We start from the raw sequence: 17,349 nt of genomic DNA, 5'->3' as shown, positions 1-17,349 counted from the left end.
TGGTGCATGCAAATGCGCTGGCGAATACGAGCAAGGTCGCTGCCCGGTTGAATCAGCTGAGGGCAGCGAATCCGTTCTCCTTTCTCTTCTTTCTTTCTCTTCCTAAGGATCCTTTTTTTGCATCTAGATCGAAGGCTCTTCTTTCCTACTCCTCGTCCCTGCTTGGTTTTTCCTGAGCTTTTTCGCTCTGCGCTCTGGCCCCACGACTCGACCTGCGCATGCAAAGCCGGCCCGGACGTCGATTGCAGACTGTTCTTCGACACCGGCCGTCTCCTGTCTTCGTTTCTCGACTGCGCGTGAGTCCCAGACGCGTGGCCGGTCGTGTCTATGCCATCCTGGAGTGCCCAGGGAGGCTTCTGTATCTCCTCGGAGGCCGCTTGATTGCTCTCCGCTGCCGCCCAATTCACGGCTCTCCTCGCGCGCCTGGAATCCCGACTGGCGGGCTTTGCCTCGTCTTTCTCGTGGTTGTTGTCTCGAGTTCTTTCGCGCTTTCTTAAAGGCTCACTCTTGTCTTCCGTACCCCTCTTGACCGTCTGCCAACCATCGTTGAAGCGCCCTGCCGGACCTCCTCACCGGGTGTACGTACACCGCGGGCTCCGCGCTGCACGTCTCCTTCTCATCTCTCTCCTCTGTTAGGCTGCACATATCGCTGTGGTCCTTTGAAGAGGCCGACACGCGTTATAACCTCAGTGTTTTTCTTCTCTCTCTCGTGTTTTTCTCTCTTCACGCTTCAGCTGACGGGGCTCTTTCTCGGACACCATGCGAGGTCGTCGACCTTCTCAGCAGAGGAAGAAGGCGGCGTCTCTCGGAGCCTCTTCTCTCCTTTCCTCCCTTCCTTCCTCCCTTCCCTCCTCCCTTTTTTCTCGAGGAGACAGCGTGGGGCGACGGCTTGGGAAGCGAAGAGGCATAGAAGAAGAAGGAGGCAAAAGGAAGAGAGCGAGAGGCGGCAGAAGCGCTCGACACAACTTTCCAGAAGTAGATCAGCAAGGTTCGTCGCAGCAAACGATTAACAAGACGCAAAGAATGTGCATTTAATTGGTGACAGTCAAGCGAGGAAAAGAGGCACGGTGCTTCGAGGATAACTGGCTAAAAGCGGTGCCGGGAGTTTTATCTCTCTGCCACACGACTCAGTTTTGTTATATTCTCGGATCCGTTCCTTCATCTCTCTGCATGGTGACCCTCTATATGTACATAGCAGGTATGGGCTGTGCGTCGCTGTCGCCTGGGTGTCAGCCAGTGTATCTCCCCGACTTTCCGATTTTTGTCCACCTGCCCGGCGCCACGCTGTGTTCTAGGAGCCAAAACCGGGCGCCTTTATGGACGTTGTTCGGTGTCTCGTTCTTCGGCTTCGACTGAAAAGCAGCAGTCGCATTTGCCTCACCAGGAAGCAGAGTGCCGGTTCCTCTCTGGGGTCGTTTTTCTCGCTTTCGCAAAATGACAGCCTGCCCGGGAAGCAGATCTCTCTCTTCTTCAGGCGCCCAGGATAGACTTGGTCCGCTCATTCCAGCTTCATTTCAGATTGTCTTTCTTCTCCACTTGCAGGCGGGAGTGACTTGGACGAACTTCCGAGCAGCGAAGCAGACCCCCGCGAGGCCCAACAAGACGGAGAAGGATCCTTTGGCCACGAGCAAGAACTTGCAGAAACTTTGAAGAAGTCGAAGAGGGCCGTGCTGGAGCGCAAGCGGAGACGCCATGAAGAGCGGCGACAGAAGAAGCAGATCCATCGCAAGCAGCAGCAACTGTGGAAGCTCGAGAGACAAAAGGCTCTCCTAGAGCGACAACTCGACATGCAGAAGGCGGCGATATCTGGGGTCCGAGTCAACCAGGGAACCGGCTCTGGTGTACGTACACCCTGCGGGCCTGAAGCCGACTCCGAGGACGAAGAGGAGGACGTCTCACCGAGACGCGAGAAGAAAACACCTTCGTCTCTATCCTCATCTCTGTCATCTTCTTTGTCTTCTCTCGACGTTCGAGGCAGCGTGCTGTCTGCGCTGTCGGCGAAGGACAAGAAACACACAGTGTCGGGAGAGGTGTTGCTTCTCTCCGGCGTCTCTTCGCGCTCAACTGAAGAGCATAGGAAAGCAGAAGAGCGGCGACTCGCGCTGGACGCGGCTGGTCGACAGCTGGACGCCGAGCTGGCCTTCCTGGAGTCGAAGTTGGGAATCGGCAAAGACAGCAGCAAAGCCGGAGAGAAGAAAAAAAAGAAGCTCGCCCAAGAACTCCTCGACGACGGATTCGACGAGGACCTTCAGACGCTTCTCGACGACATCCTGGGGGGAAAAGCCGAGAACCGAAAAAGAAAAACCAAGACAGACTACGACCACGACGAAGGCGAGATGGAAGGCGAAGAGACACAGGAAGGCGCGCACGAGGAACTAGGCCGTGTGGAAGCCGAGGAAGACGAAGAAGATGAAGAAGAGGAAGATGATGAAGAAGATGAAGAAGATGATGAAGAAGAAAATGAAGAAGAAGAGGAAGAAGAAGAGGAAGAAGAGGAAGAAGAAGAGGAAGAAGAAGAGGAGGAAGAAGAAGAGGAAGAAGAAGAGGAAGAAGAAGAGGAAGAAGAAGATGAAGGTGATGAAGAAGATGAAGAAGAGGGGGAAGATTTGAAACTGAAAACGGAGCAATACTCGACGTGTGCTTCAGCCTCCGCAGGCAAATACCTTCCTCCTCACCTTCGCAACAGAGCGCAGCGAGAGTTATCAAATGAAGCCGAATTCGACGGAGACAATCCAGGCCGAAACTCTACACGGCAGCATGGTGCCGCGCCTGCGTCGGAGGCCTCCGACAAAGCGAATTTTGTGGCCTCTAAACTTCCTCTTTCTTGCCTTGAAAAGGCGAGACAAACAGCGACAGACGCAGGTCGAGGCCTAACGCAGCGACTCCGGGGCTCTCTCAATCGTGTTTCAGAGGGAAATGTGGAAGTGATCCTTCAGCAAATCTCCCAGGAAGTCAAGGCTGCCCTGACACAAGTGAGTTACAAACGCTCTGGGTGCACCTCTGCGCAGGTGTGCGCCCATTAGATGTCTGCACTCCTGACTCGGCTTCATGGAAACTCGTGAAGAACGTTTTCAAATTCAAATGCGAAGAAATATTCACAAACAACAAACGTTTTTATGCACTCATTTCTATGTCTTTTATGTATGTACATGTATGTGCATTTATGTATATTCGTGTGCCTTTGTTTACATGCATGCACATGCCCATATGCGTAGAGGTCTAGGCATATCTATTTACAGAAATCCATACTAGCAAATTCATGTATAGATCTATATATATGAATGAGAACGTCGTTGGCTGGGTCGTTTTCTCGAATTCCGGTTGATGTATGTTTATAGAAGAAATGCATGCACGTAGTTTGTCTTTCGACTTTTTCAGAGTCGTCGTTTTCTCTTTATGAAAATACCAGACATTTCTTCCTTTCACATACAACTGTCTATAATCGGCATTTCTTATCTCATCTCCTCCGTTGAGTTTTTTCCTCGTATCTTCTTTTTTCACAATACTTTCGTTTTTCAGGTTCTCTCTGGAGCGCTTCCTGTGCCTGCTACGAGCCCGGCTTTGACGCCACGAGATGTCCGAGGTTTACGCAGAGAGCAAGAGATCTCTTTTTTTCAGGAGGTGAATTGCATTATTGTTCGGCTGCTGATGCAGAGCATGGTGGAGAGCAAGTTCTCCACTGCCTCTCTCGTCGCCACGCAGACGGCGCTCTGCTGCGGCTTGAGTTGTCTCCTCGACGCGAGCCTCTGCTCTCAGCTCCTCGCGGCTCTCGGCGAGGCGTTCCGGAAGTTCTTTCCTCTTGCGCTCGCGCAGGCGGACCGCCGAACAGAGACCGGCGAACCGGTGGGATTGTACGTTCGGCACACGCTCATGGCGTTGTGCTTCCTCTTCGACTTCAACGTCGTCCAGCCTGCCGTCTTCCTCGGCCTTCTCCAGCGTCTCTCAGGAAAGGTAGCGACGACGAAGGAGAAGGGAGAAGCGAAGAACGGGGAGAGGAACGAACCTCTGGTGGAGTTCCAGGTGGAGTGCTTGCTGATGGTGCTCCGTTTGGGGGGAGGGAAGCTGAGAAACGACAACCCAGTCTTGTTCAAAGAGGCCTGGAACTTCTTGATGACAAGAGTGAAAGGCGGCGAAGGCGAAAGGGAGGTGCAGGTACACTCGGGCCGCGAGGAAAGACCTTTCGAAGAACAGACTCGCGAGGAACAAAGAGCGCGTCTCGCGCGTGTGTCTACCAGCTTCTCGGGCGCCTTGCGGCAGAGGCAAGAAGGCGAGCAGCCAGCGACGACAGGTGAGGACGCAGGACAACCGGGAGGGGGAGGCGGAGGGATCCAGAGAGGTGGAAAGATCCAGAGAGGTGGAAAAAGGACATGGAGAGACGCGAAAGCGACAAAGCGGTCCTTCCTGTGGCTGCCTGTGGAGGCACGAGAAGCGTGCATGCGCGCACAAGAGAGTCGCGGAAGAAAAGAACTTTTCAGGAACGCATAGTCTCATGGGGGGTTCGTTGGTTTCTGGAAAACACGAGATGCAAATGAGTTGTCTCGTTGTCTGCATCCAGATGCGTTAAGCAAAGGCTGAAAAAGAGGAAACGAAGGAAAGCAGGTCTAAAAGGATATGGAAAGAGAGAGGACGAATGCGTCTTGTGCTTTGCTGGAGTGCTCAAAAGTTCCTTTAGAAGAGCGATATCGTGCCCCTTGATTCTTTGCAGGGCGCCTTCACTATTTGGCTCGTGAACTGGAGGAGTTGAAAAACAACAAAGGGAACACGATTCACCTCGCGTCCAAAGCCTCTCAAGAAGCTATGCGGTGAGGAACGTTGAACTGGAAAAACAGAGAACTTTCTTCACACCCTTGTCGATGGGTTTCATAGCCTAGTCTTCATGCTGATCGAGAGCGGAAGATCTGCATGCACAACCACGCGCGCATAGATGTTGACGTGAAGCAAGATTCAGAGAGAGAGACATACGCACTCAAGTATATATATATATATATATATTTATATATTTATATATATATATATATGTATATATATGTATATATATGTATATTTGTATCTGCGTAGGAAGGGAGTGTGAAGAGAGTTATTAGTCGTATTGTTGTAGTGACATGTGACCTTCCTGTTGCGTGTGTGTTGGTGGAAAAGGACCTGGTCTTCTTATGCCTGCCTGTGTTCATTTTCTGTGATCTCGAAGTTCGTGCAATTTGACCAGTGGAGCTAGAAACGTCATTCCAGCATGGTCTCCACTACGTCACCACAAGCTGTCTTTTTCTCTTTCTTTCTCCTTCTTTTTACGCTCTCGTTTTCCTTCTCCCTTTCGTCGTCTCTTTCCGGCTCTTCTCTCGCTTGTTCTTCTTTTTTTGCCTTTCACGCTCTTCGTTTCTCTCTCTCATCTTTGCCTCTGCTTCTGCTTCCCTTTTCCCCCGTGTCTCCATTCCGACCAATCCGTGAGGTTCTTCGTCTTTTCAGAGACTCTTCGACTTTTCTCGCTTGTTTCGCCCGCGTCCTCTCCTTCGTTCGTTCCTCGTGGTTCGCGGTCCCCGTGTTAAGTGCATCAATCCAGTGGTGCCAAGCCCATGCATTTGTAAAGCGAAGTTTTGTTTTTTTTTCAGTCGGTGGCTTCAGACAAGTCCTCTGCTGGCACAGTCGCCGCTTCGGCAGTGTGCAGGAGAAGGAAAATCCGTTCTGGTCGGCGTGTCTTCTTGGCAAGAAGTTGAAGACGGTGTCGTTTCTGTGTCTCCGTCTTCGCACCGGCCTCCTGTCTCTCCTCACAAATCCGTCCGAGTCGAGAAAGAGAAACAGTCTTGTTTAGGAGACACAGGAAGCGAGAAAGCTCTTCTCGATCTCGCTGCGAAGCTACGGTCGGCGAACATTCAGCGGCTTCTCTTCTCTATATATCTGCCATCTGAGAACAGGATTCTCTGTTCTCCACCATGCCTTGAGTCTCACTTCCACATGGCTCTGTGTGCTTCCTTTCGCACGCCTCTCTCTTCATTTATTTTTGTATAGTTGTATGTATGTATGTATGTATATATATGCATATAGGTACATGGATATGTGCTCGTACACGTATATTGGAGGGATTCGCGTGTGCATACGTATGTATCTTTATACATGTATTTTTTCTTTTAGGACTGGAAGATTTTTCCGCCTGTGCATGCGTCCCTCACGCTTCTCTTTGAGACATGCAGAGCGCATATTCACCTGTGTGCATATTCATACCAATATCAAAAATATTTATATGCTTTTATACATACATATGCATGTATTTGCATGTGCGTATATATATATATATATATATACGTAGGTATAGAAAGATCAGCAGTGATGAATATGGTAGGCGGGTTGATAGATTCAGGTGGACGATAGATCAGGAAGGGAAGATACAGAAAACGAGACGGGGATTTACAGGGGCGCAAAGAGAGAGACATGCAGAACGACGGATGCATGTGTGCGGCTGCTTAGGAGGAGACGGGTGCTGGTAAACTGGCAGAAATTCTTCTGCAGTTGTTTGTGTACACCTTTCAAGACACACCGCGTTCTCATTCTCTCTTTTGTTTAAACAGAAATATATATATATATATATAAATGAATACATAGTCGCGTGCGTGTGTGGGCATGTAGGTCTGTGCAAAGAGTCGTCGGCTCATGTAGGTGTATCGTTCTTTGTTTTGTATGTGGCCTGCATGCAGTTTGCACTCCGAGGAGCAGAAAAAGATTTTCTTGGCCATCATGAGCGCCGAAAGCCCCAACGACGCCGTCAAGCGCCTTCTTCAGCTTGTACCTCGGACCAATAAAAAGAAGAACTTTGTATGTTTCCGTAAAATGTCATGTCTCTCAAATCCATTCCTCGCCATTTTTTCTACGAATGCCTTCTTGCTCACCAGCGGAGAAAGACACCTTCAGTGCATACGCAGTTTGTGTGTGTACCTGTATCTGTCAATACACAGATGCAGGCATCGGAGCAAATCTGTCCGTTGCTCGTGGTGACCTCTGTGAAGTCTCTACCGCCAGTGCCGTTTTATTTTTTTCAGGTCACCACGGCGGTCGCGGTGCTTCTGCACATTTCGCTTCAGCAGTCGGCCTTCAATCCGTTCTACGCCCTCGTCATTGCCCGCTTGTGTGCGCGTTGCTCCTGCGCGTCTTGGGGCCGTCTGGAGGCAGAGGCTGAGCAGCCTCCTCTGTTGGGGCCTCTAGGGAGCGGCAGGGCGAGTGTGAATCAGAGGCGAGCGCGCGGACCGTGCGCCTGCCTGCTGCCGCCAGACAAGGAAGGAAAAGTCTTTCGACGTGTGACGCAGCGAGGCCTGGCTGCGCAGAACTCCGCTGCCCACGGCTTTCCTCTCAGGAGGCTTCTGCACCTTGCGAGGCTCGAGGCATTTCTCGTGAGGAACGAAAGACAACACAGAAACGGAAACGCGACAAAGTCGCCACACACAGAGACCACGGGAGAGCGCAGCGGGAGAGGGAGAGAGGGAGAGAGGGAGAGAGGGAGAGAGAGTGCAAGTGACATGGGGAGGAGAGGAGGACAAAGAAAGATGGTGGAGAGAACGGGAGCGAGAAGGAGACAACTGGAGAGAAGAAGAAGGGAAGTGGAGAGAAGAAGAGACAGAAAAAACAGGCAGGAACAAAACAGAGAGAACACGAACATGAGAGGGAAAAGAAAACGCAAGTGGCACTTCAACGGCAAAACTGTCCGCTTTCGACCTCTGGAGGATGAAGAGATGGAGAGAGAAAAGAAGTCTCTCGCTTCGCGTACTAGCAAGCCGTTTTTTCTTTTTTTCTTCGATTCGTTCTGCTGCAACTCCGTTCGGTCGCGGTCTCTGCACACGCGGCTGGAGGCGGGCATTTTGATTTCAGAATTTTAAAACTTTCTGCGTGCAAATGCAGATCCGCATCGGCGTCGTCGAGCTTCGAGTTACTCGCTTCGTCAGCTTCGAGGGCGAGAAGGGCCAGGCCGACGCTCACATGGGTCTGTCAGGGAAACTTGGCGTTTTTCTGAAAGAGGTGCGTGGGCAGAGACGAAATACACTTCCTGTTTATTTCGTGATTTCGCAGTGGTGCTTTGTGCCTTTTTTAATATTTTATGCGCTTTCTTGGCGCGCCTCCGTCTCCGTCCAGACTCTGCAGTTACGGTCATACCTTTTGTACCGTGTTCTCCCTATCTTCCTGCCCTGTGACAGCCCTCTCAAGCCATCGCTGCCTGTCGCCGTGTCTCAGGAAGGCGCTGTACTTCTCTGCTTGCACATGTCTCTCGTTTCGTCTTTCTCTGCCTGCGCGCGTCTATCTGTGGCTTGTTTTCTATCTCTGTCTTTCGATCCCGGTATCTCTGTTTCTCAGTGTTGGTATCTGTGTCTCTTTCTTTGCTCTGTTTCTGTCTGGGGGTGCCACTCCTGTCTCGACCTTTGCGTCCGGTTCTCTCTCGCATTCGCCTCCTTCGTGTTTGTATTGCTTCACGATTGATGCTGGCCTGTTGCTAAAGACGCGAAACGTATCGAGTCCTTTTTCGACTCCTTCTTCTTTTTCTGCAGCTCTGCACAGAGCTGTTGTGTTCGCCTGCGTTCGCGTCCGTCCCCCTGCCCGGCCCGAGCACGGCGTCTCCCCTGCTACCATTCTTGTCTCTCTCTGCTCTGCCGGACGTCCGCGAGGCTTTTCTCCTCGTTCTCGAAGATGTACTTCTGCCGGAGGCGAGAAAGAACGCATGCAGCGAGAACGGCAAGGGAGCGAAAGAGTCTGTCAATGCAGCGTGCATGCCGGGGAGACAGGGGAAGTGCGTCCGCGCGAAGGGAGCCATGTGCACACCCGCCTGCGGGATCCGGAAGGATGTGATAAGCCGCGTTATCTGGTTTATGAAAAAACAAGAGCGATACGAAGAAGAGGACCCCAACACCTTCGCCTTTGACGCGTAGAGAAAGGCAACGACAAGAAAGAGAGGTCATGCAGCGCCACGAAGCTGCAACAGGACCGCGGAAAGGGAGACGAAAAGAAGGGAGACGAAAAAGACGAGGAAGAATCAGATGAAGAAGAAAGAGGGGGATGGGCCGGGAAGCGTGAAGTCGCTGGAACACTTTCACGGTTCAGAAAAGGGAGGACGAACGGACGAGACAGAAAAGCGAAGAAAATAAATCATTCGTCCTCTCTGCAACGAAGTCGACCGTCGAGTCTGGCGGACAAAGTCAAACACTTACCTCAAGGAATGAAACATCCCCTCTTTCGCGCACCAGAACAGGCGAACCGCAAAAACAACATCTCCTACGAGAGATGAAAAACGCGTCTCTTGGTCCGTGTTTCAAAGCTCAACAGGCATAAAGAAATCAACGAACCTATGCACCCCTCCTCTTACGAATACGTGTAAACATATATATATATATATATATATTCGTTTATACATGTATATGTGAGATTACGTTCAGTGCATGTCTATCGCGCCAAGCAGTCGACAAACATATACTCTTATCAACCTTGTAATTTATGTATAATTATATCTATCTATCTATCTATATATATATATATATATTCATTACACCAAGGAATCGAAAAACGTATGCTCTTACCTGCGTATATATATATATATATATATGTATAAATGCCACAAAACCTTTGACAAACTCACAGAGTTACGTACCCACATGCGTCGAAGTTTATAGGCGCACACATGTCGTTCCGTGCCAGTTGCCGGTGTTGCATGCAGATGGGGATAGACGAAAAGAACTGGTTGTGTGCCTTTGAGGGAGGAAGGAGTGAGCGAGGAGAAACGCTTTGAATTAAAAGACTTGATCTCGAAAAAACGCAGACCTCGTCGTGGCGCTGGCGTCGATCAGGCCAACGCCCCTTGACATCATTCAGGACAATGAAAAACACTTCGTCTACACCTACGTATACATACATATATATATATATATATATGTCTATATGTGAATAGATACATAAATGCACACATGCATAATTTCCCTTTACACAGATATACCTGTGCATATATCTTTGTAATATACATATATATATATATATATATGCATGTACACAGAGTCGTTCCCCTGTAGTTGCTTTGTTTTTGTGCACCTTGTTTCTCTTTTTTGCGACGTATCTTCTCCGCTTCGTTCTTTGAGATCGAACGTTCGTTTCTGCGGTGTCCGATGCCGCAAGTTCTCGCAACGCTTCTCTCCTCAGTGCATGCGAACTTGCCCCTCCGCCAATCGCCTGAAGTGAGACATCAACCGACTCCTGCGGTCTATGCCATCACATTCCCCACACGCGTGATGCTGCATGTATTCATGTTGAAGCATGCATGCATACGTTCAGATTTACTCGGTGAATCTATATATTCGTGAGTCTACATTGATATATCCGTATGAACTTGAATACATACGGATTTATATCTACTAACTTTCACACATGTGCGTGGAGTGTGGTCGACATGTGCACCTGCATGCACGTGGGCTCCTGCGCAGATTCGGTTGCATGCAGGCAGGAAGTTTCTCCTGCGTCTGCCTTTGCATTTGGGCGAAATACTTTGGAGTATCTCATTGTGTCCAGTGTCTCCCAACACACCCATGTCGACATGTTGCCTCGCGAAAGTCGCCGGACCATACTGACGGGCCGTTGTCTCGTCCTTTTTCTATCTCTCAGCATCGAACAAACATACGAAATCCCTCCCTTCTTTTCTATCGCATGCCTGTTCTTTCTCTCCATCTTCTCCCCTCTCTCTTTCCTCTCTCTTTCCTCTCTTTCCTCTCTCTCCACTTCTCTCGGTTCCGCGCTTCTGCTCTCTCTTGCCACCGCCGGTGCGTTTCCTTCCCCGTCGTTGTTTAGGTGCAGAATTCGTCCTCGAAGACATTGCAGATTTTTCTGAAGAATCCGCCAATGACTCGCGTGAGGTCGATGAGTTCCGCTTTGAAAACGTGGAGGCGGAGAAGTCTCTCGCCTCCGAGGAAGTCGTCGGGATCGAACGTTTCGGTCTTCTCCTGCAGCAGATCTAGGCTGCGCTCCAGCTGGCCTTGGTGGTACTCGAAGAGATGTTTCTGATGCGCCTCCTGCCAGTCTGCGAAGTAGCCGAACGCGTAGGACCATTTCAGAATTCGCCGACACTCGATGATTTGCTTGACGGCTTCTTCTAGAAACTCGACTTCGGAAATGTCTCGCAAACTTCGCTGAAGCAAAAGCCGCATCTGCTTGTTCACCTGCGTCATCTGCTTCTCTGCCGCCACGCGCTGCCCGTGTGCGTGCGCCCGGTACCTAACACAGATCCGAGAAAAACAGAAACAGTCCGCCTTCCTCGGCGTTCGAGATCGCGAGCGGTGCTCTCTCGAAAACAACCATGCATCCCTTTTAACCGCACTCGGCGCTTCTCTCCGTCCGCTGCGCCAGAGCAACTCACGGATGCATGCAGGTAGACGTCCCCCCCCCCCCCCCCGGAAGACCAGAGACAAGTCCCCGGTGTCACACAAAGAAATCGACACTCCGAAACAGACGACATGTTGACATGTCCGCACAGACATGCATCCATGTCCACGCAAAAATACCAGCTGAACGACGTACATCGACACAACTACACCGATTTCGAGACAGGAAGAGAAAGGTTGATTCAGACAAAGACACACCCACAAATACAGAGATGCACTGCCAGATCGACAGAGAGAGACAGAGCGGTCTGGTCTCGAGACAGCGGAAGATCCTATCTAGACAGAGAGACCGAGAGATCTCGATACAGAGAACGATGCAGCTGGAGATCGACAGAGAGACAAAAACGGAGAGGTCAACAAAGCAAAAGACACGCGGAGACAAGCCGCCAGACATGGACGTCGAAGGGTGGATACCTTTCAAAGTAGTGCGCATATCGTTCTAGAGATTCCTTCGCCTTTTTGCGTTTTTCTTCACTGGGATCGGGCGGTCTTTGCTCGTAAACGTTGCATCTGTAGAAATTGCTCGTTTGGTGTCTCTTCCAGTCCCCGAGACAGAGCCAGCAGAACTCGAAGCCGCAGCGGCACGTCATGTGCATACAGCCTTGGTTCTTCTCGATCGGCTGCTTGCAGGTAGGACAGTTCTTCGTGTGAACGAGAATCCACGTCATGTTGTCTGCCTCGCTCTGATTCTTCACATTCCAGCTCCGGATGATGTCGCAAGGCACCGGACGGTGCGGCTCCTCCCCACAGTACAGACAAAAGCGCGTTCCACACGCGCAGCAGACATCTCCCCCAGCCAGCCGTCCGGAACTGCAAGTCGCAAACGCAGACGGCGTAGCAGCGGAGACTGAAGAGGAAGAGACCAAGGAAGAGACTGGAGACGCAGCAGCGGAAGAAGAAGCTGAAGAAGAAGAAGCTGAAGAGGAAGAAGAGGAAGAAGAAGAAGCTGAAGAGGAAGAAGAAGAAGAAGCTGAAGAGGAAGAAGAGAGAGAGTTGCTTGGGTTGTGTGTAGAAGAACTGTAAGTGCTTTGGTGAGAGACTGGCGGGGCGAAAAGAGGAGAAGAAAAACAACTGGCATGCTCTCGAAGCTCGACAGCCATCGGACATCCTGGGGCAGGACACCAGCTAAACGCCGGGTGTCTCTCGACCAGCAGGCGAAGCTGGAAATCGAGGAAACGCGAATAACTTTGAGCAGACAAAAAGCGTTTCCAAAAGGCCTCTCGGACAACCTCGCCGCACTTGTACAACGGACACCTGAAAAAACGAGAATGCAAGTGAAGCATCCGTAGGGAGGATACCGCCCTGCGCTTTGATCTCTCACTTCTCACAAAAACCATAACGACAAGGAAACAAGTTAGTGCGAGACAGAAAGCGAGGCAGAGAAAAAAAGAGAGAATATACATTCAAAGACGCAGGCAGGAAAAACTATTTCCACCCATCGCATGACCTTAACTCAAGCTAATCCTCTACCATATCTACAGAACTGGGAGAGAGTCTGTATCTGGGCCGTCACAGCATCGCTACCCTTGTTTGTTGTGGTCACAAATATATATATATATATATATATATATGCATAGGGCTGCACATGGACGCGTATGTAAGATGAGAGATAGGCAGCGAGTAGGAGGCGAGGAAAGAACGCGAAACTTGGGGAAAATCTTCATGAGATTGGAACTTAGAAGGCGCACCGTTTATCGACTGCACTTTCTGGGCCTTCGGAAATCGCGGCTTCCAGATACATTTTCCAGCACCTGAAAAAAAACACAGGTGCGCCCGTTACACTTTCTCTGAACGCCCCTGAGCCATTGCATTTCGTTTTTTTTTCGTGCCTGGTCAAAGAAAAAAAGGACAGTTTTCGACGATCCTCTTGTGTCTGTGCGCTCATGTGAAGATTCGCAGAAGCGCGCTTTGTGGCGTCCTCCTGCGTCGACTTCCATCTGCCGCGAGACAGCTGACGCATATGCGCTTCACTGCGCAGCGGCGAGGAGTGACGCCGACGGCCTCATAGTGGAATGCTTCTCTTCACCTTTGCGGATCCTGAGAAACGCCGCGAAGAGGATGGAAAACGAGAAGCGCGAAAAGAAACTCGAGAGAAGAAAAGAAGGAGAGCGAAGAAGCAACGAGACAGACAGATAACACGGCAAAGGCAGAGAGTTCAACCGAAGATCCTTACTCATTTGAAAATCGATGACCACACGGAAGCGCCGAGGTTTCGCTAAAGGGGACAACCAACGTCGTGACTGGACACTCGAACATCTCAGAAGAAGAGGAAGAAGAAGAAGAGGAAGAAGAAGAGGAAGAAGAAGAGGCAGAAGAAGAAGAGGCAGAAGAAGAAGAGGAAGAAGAAGAGGCAGAAGAAGAAGAGGCAGAAGAAGAAGAGGAAGAAGAAGAAGAGGAAGAAGAAGAAGAGGAAGAAGAGGAGGAAGAAGAGCTCCCGTCATCTCGGTCAGGGGGGAGAGGGAGTCGGGACTGAAAGAGAGGACAAGGCCGCATTTGAAGAGCCACCACGATGAGGATGTGATAAAGAACGGCGAGAGTTTTCAGAAAGCATTTTTGAAGAAGTATCGAAGCCTGACGGATCGAAATCCGCCAGCGCCGATGTCGACGGCATTTCACATTCATTCTTCGAAACATGGCAATCCGAGACAGGTCCTTGGCATGCGACAATGCGACGGTACTGTTTGAAGCGCATGCAAGCACTCATCCACGCATATATTTCTGTGTATACGTGTACACTGTACACCTGAGGAAAAAGAAATTATGGAGGCAAGTGGTGTGGAACCGTGGATTTCCTTTTGCGAAGGAGGATTCTCCCTCCTGAGCTGTTTTTTTTACAATTATTAATAGTATACACGAACTCTCCAGCAGTTCTTCTTCTAGCGCAGAGGTACATCTTTATCCGCATGTGAATATCTGCATAGGTCCAACGAATTGACACATGAATGCACGCATTTCCTTTCCACGCTGGAGAATTGTGGGTGCATGCAAAAGCCGCTGGAGAGTGTCTGTGGAGAGTACATCACATCTGGAGAAGAGAAGAAGCGGGGCAGCACGGGAAGCGACTTGTGTCCGGGAATTCGAGTGGATTTCCTGCGAAATGCTCTTTCAGAAAAAGGCGTTACTTTCTTCAAAACGGCGTTCCGGTCCGAGTACCACTCTTGAATGAGGTCGTCCAGATGCCAGCGGTAGGTGCGCAGAAGCAGTCTGGCGCAGACAAAAAGAAAAAAAGAAAGGAATGGAGACGCGAACAACTTGCAGCAGAGAGCGAACAGGACACAAGGGAGAAGAAACGCGGTGCGCGCGGGACTGCGGAGGGCGAGGAACAGGAGAAAGGCAAAGAGAAGAAAAGAAGCGAGAGAGAGAGAAAGAGGAGGGCGAGAGAAAGAAGCAAAGAAGCAGACAAGCGAGAGAGAGATAAGGAGAAGAGAGTGAGAGAAGACACGCGTCAAAGGTGAAGAAGTAAAACAGAGAAAGAGGAGAAAAAAAAGAGAAGATGAGAGATGCAAAAAAAGGAACGGCGACGGAAGTGGCTGAGAGGACGGCGACAAGCCAGCGAGAGGAAACGGAAAGCAGACATGCAAACGAAAGACAGAAGACTGAAAGAGACTTACGAGGCTACCTCTTCGTCGACTCCCAGAAGCTCTGTAGATTCCTGGAGAATTTCGTGCATGCGCGTCCGCAGTTCATCGGGCGTCAACGCGCGAAAGAGCACTTGAGAACCCTGCAGCAACAGACACACACAGAAACTCAGGCATACAAACCGCGCATGCGCGCAAGCGTACACACATTCACATATTTACATGCAGACGCAAATATATACATATGCATATCTATCTATCTATATATATATATATATAGATATATAGATATACATGGAAGCGAATAGATATGGACGCATATGAAGGGAGAGGACAAGTGCGACAGAATAATATATATATATATATATATTCGTGTACACCAATGACGTGTATGTGTACAACAACACATCCATACGGAAAAAGACTACGACGGGAGAGAAGAGAGAGGAGACGGAAGAGGCGAGAAGGAGAGAGAAATGAAGAGAACGAGGAGAGGAAAGAGGACGAAGGGAAGAAGGTGGGGAATTTTAAGGGAGAACAAAGGAAAATTGAGACGAAGGGAGGAGAGAGAGGAAGAGAGACGGTGAGGAAAGGGAGAAAGAAGGCGAGGGAGAAAAGAGAGAAACGAGAAGGGGAGAGAGGAGACGAAGGAGAAGAGACAGCCAGGCGAAAATGGACAGAAGCAGAAGAACGGAGAAAGGGCAGCCAGAAGAGCAGCTTTCCTACCTTTCTTCGTTCAATAGAGTGAACCTCTGCAGAGACGAGGTCAATGTCGATGTCGCCTTCATCATCAAATATATAATCTTCTGAGAGCAAATCGTCTTCGTCGCTCGGGCGGCTGTCGGCCTGCGAGCAAGGCGTCTGCGAGGAAGAGCGTCCTCGGCTTTCATGCTGCTTCTCAGTTTCGTTCTCGACAGCTGCAGACTCCACGTCCTCCATCTTTCCGTCACTCTTCAGAGTCACTTGCAGTCCTGCAGACGCTCGCTTAACGCAAGTGCCGACAGCGCTTTGAACCTCTCTCTCCAGAGGCGCACAGAGAAGCGGGGAACGAGCAGAGAACTGATTCACGAGAGAGGCAATTCGAGCAGCGGAGAGCGCGGGGGCGAGGAGACAAGGAAGAGCAGGGACAAGAGGAAGTAATGGCGAGAGAGAAGAACGGAGAAGAGAGGAAACGGGTAGACGGAAAAAGGAGCAGAGGGAAGCGAAGGGAGAGGAGAAGAAGAAGGAAGCGGATGAAGGAAAGAAGTAGAAGTAGAAGCAAGAGGAAGAGACGCAGCAGAGCCAGAAGAAGAGAGGAAGAAACAGGAGAGGAAAAAGAATGATACGAAAGAGAAGAGAGAGAAAAGAGAGAAGAGAGAGAAGAGAGAGAAGAGAGAGAAGACGACGAAGAGAAGAAGAGAAGTGAGGAGACGAGGAGAGAATGGACTACGAGGCGGGAGACGCGTGGAACCAGTCACTGTCGGCACACCGCGGCGTCCAGATTTCGATCTTGCAAAGAAAACAGGAGGGAGAAGAGACACAGGAACAGCGAGACGAACAAGAAGGAGGAGAAAGAAAAAAAGAAGGAAAACGAGCTGGCGATCGAGAAAAGAGAACAGCGAGCGAGGGCGAGTTGGGCGAAGTGACGAGGACAATTGGGAGCCTATGTGTCGAGAAGCGGAGTCGAAGGCGTTAAAAAATCGACGAAAGAAATGAAATGCAGAAAATGCTCCTCGTTACTGTCTCCACCTCTGTAAAGAAAAGCAAGTTCTCCCTCCCGCCCCCCTCCCCGAAGGCGCTGTCACTTGTGTGTGCACAGTCGCACGCGGACTTTCGGCGGGGCGAGACGCAGAGAAATCCAGTTTTTCACGAAAGAAAAGGCTAACAAAGCAGAAAAAGTGTGAAAGAAGCTACGAACAAAAGAAAGGCGAGTGTGGGGTTTCTGGGAAGCCAGAAACAATTCGGGACAAGGGAAAAAATTCCTCGCTCGACAGCAACGAGACACAACAATCCAGGAGCGTTTTCCTCGCCTCCGGCGCCGACACAAACTTAAAAAGGACGGAAAGTCCAACGTTTCGGTTACATACAAATGCATCCTAAATCGATCGGCAGAAACCGATCCATCGAAGCATAGCTTTTACATATGTATAAGCGTAGACATGTGCGGATTTGCTTACATGCAAATGCACGACTGTCTTTGAGTTCCTCTTCCCTGACTGGGTTGTCAGATTTATTATGGCTACATGCGCTAAGCCGTTCGTGATTTGATTAAATAGTGCTGCAAATGGAATTCGACCGATACAAATTTCCATTTACTCATATGGATGGAGGTCCAGATGGATATATATATATATATATATATATATTGTGGCTATTGATGTAGTTATGAGTAAAGGTCGACT

The 17,349-nt window shown here is 50.1% G+C and overlaps 2 protein-coding genes across 2 annotated transcripts; one reads left to right on the top strand and one right to left on the bottom strand.

The window, feature by feature from the left end:
- The first annotated feature begins 103 nt into the window (after positions 1–103).
- On the top strand, positions 104–9,343 carry TGME49_235990 (hypothetical protein). Its single transcript, XM_018780447.1, has 10 exons — positions 104–296; positions 735–988; positions 1,543–2,972; positions 3,520–4,288; positions 4,706–4,802; positions 5,607–5,855; positions 6,687–6,804; positions 7,029–7,376; positions 7,882–7,998; positions 8,523–9,343. The coding sequence occupies exons 2-10, from the start codon at positions 760–762 to the stop codon at positions 8,898–8,900; spliced, it is 3,735 nt and encodes a 1,244-aa protein (XP_018635808.1). The 5' UTR covers positions 104–296; positions 735–759; the 3' UTR covers positions 8,901–9,343.
- On the bottom strand, positions 9,076–16,653 carry TGME49_235980 (ARIADNE family protein). Its single transcript, XM_002368942.2, has 7 exons — positions 15,695–16,653; positions 15,002–15,111; positions 14,513–14,594; positions 13,564–13,859; positions 13,079–13,141; positions 11,805–12,644; positions 9,076–11,223 (listed from the first exon to the last, which is right to left on the bottom strand). The coding sequence occupies exons 1-7, from the start codon at positions 15,905–15,907 to the stop codon at positions 10,797–10,799; spliced, it is 2,031 nt and encodes a 676-aa protein (XP_002368983.1). The 5' UTR covers positions 15,908–16,653; the 3' UTR covers positions 9,076–10,796.
- Between the last annotated feature and the right edge of the window lie 696 nt (positions 16,654–17,349).

Source organism: Toxoplasma gondii, chromosome X (genome assembly GCF_000006565.2).
Source record: "Toxoplasma gondii ME49 chromosome X, whole genome shotgun sequence".
Classification (NCBI taxonomy): domain Eukaryota; phylum Apicomplexa; class Conoidasida; order Eucoccidiorida; family Sarcocystidae; genus Toxoplasma; species Toxoplasma gondii.
Note: the sequence above shows the minus strand (reverse complement) of the source record. Positions and strands in the feature narration are given on the sequence as shown.

Coding starts and splice junctions, on each gene's coding strand:
- TGME49_235980 (XM_002368942.2), bottom strand. CDS start 15,907: ATGGAGGACGTGGAGTCTGCAGCTGTCGAGAACGAAACTGAGAAGCAG. Junction 13,860..14,512: donor GGAACGCCGTTTTGAAGAAA/GTAACGCCTTTT, acceptor CCTCTCTTTCAG/TCCCGACTCCCTCTCCCCCC. Junction 11,224..11,804: donor TATGCGCACTACTTTGAAAG/GTATCCACCCTT, acceptor GATCTGTGTTAG/GTACCGGGCGCACGCACACG.
- TGME49_235990 (XM_018780447.1), top strand. CDS start 760: ATGCGAGGTCGTCGACCTTCTCAGCAGAGGAAGAAGGCGGCGTCTCTC. Junction 989..1,542: donor TCCAGAAGTAGATCAGCAAG/GTTCGTCGCAGC, acceptor CTCCACTTGCAG/GCGGGAGTGACTTGGACGAA. Junction 5,856..6,686: donor GATCTCGCTGCGAAGCTACG/GTCGGCGAACAT, acceptor GCCTGCATGCAG/TTTGCACTCCGAGGAGCAGA.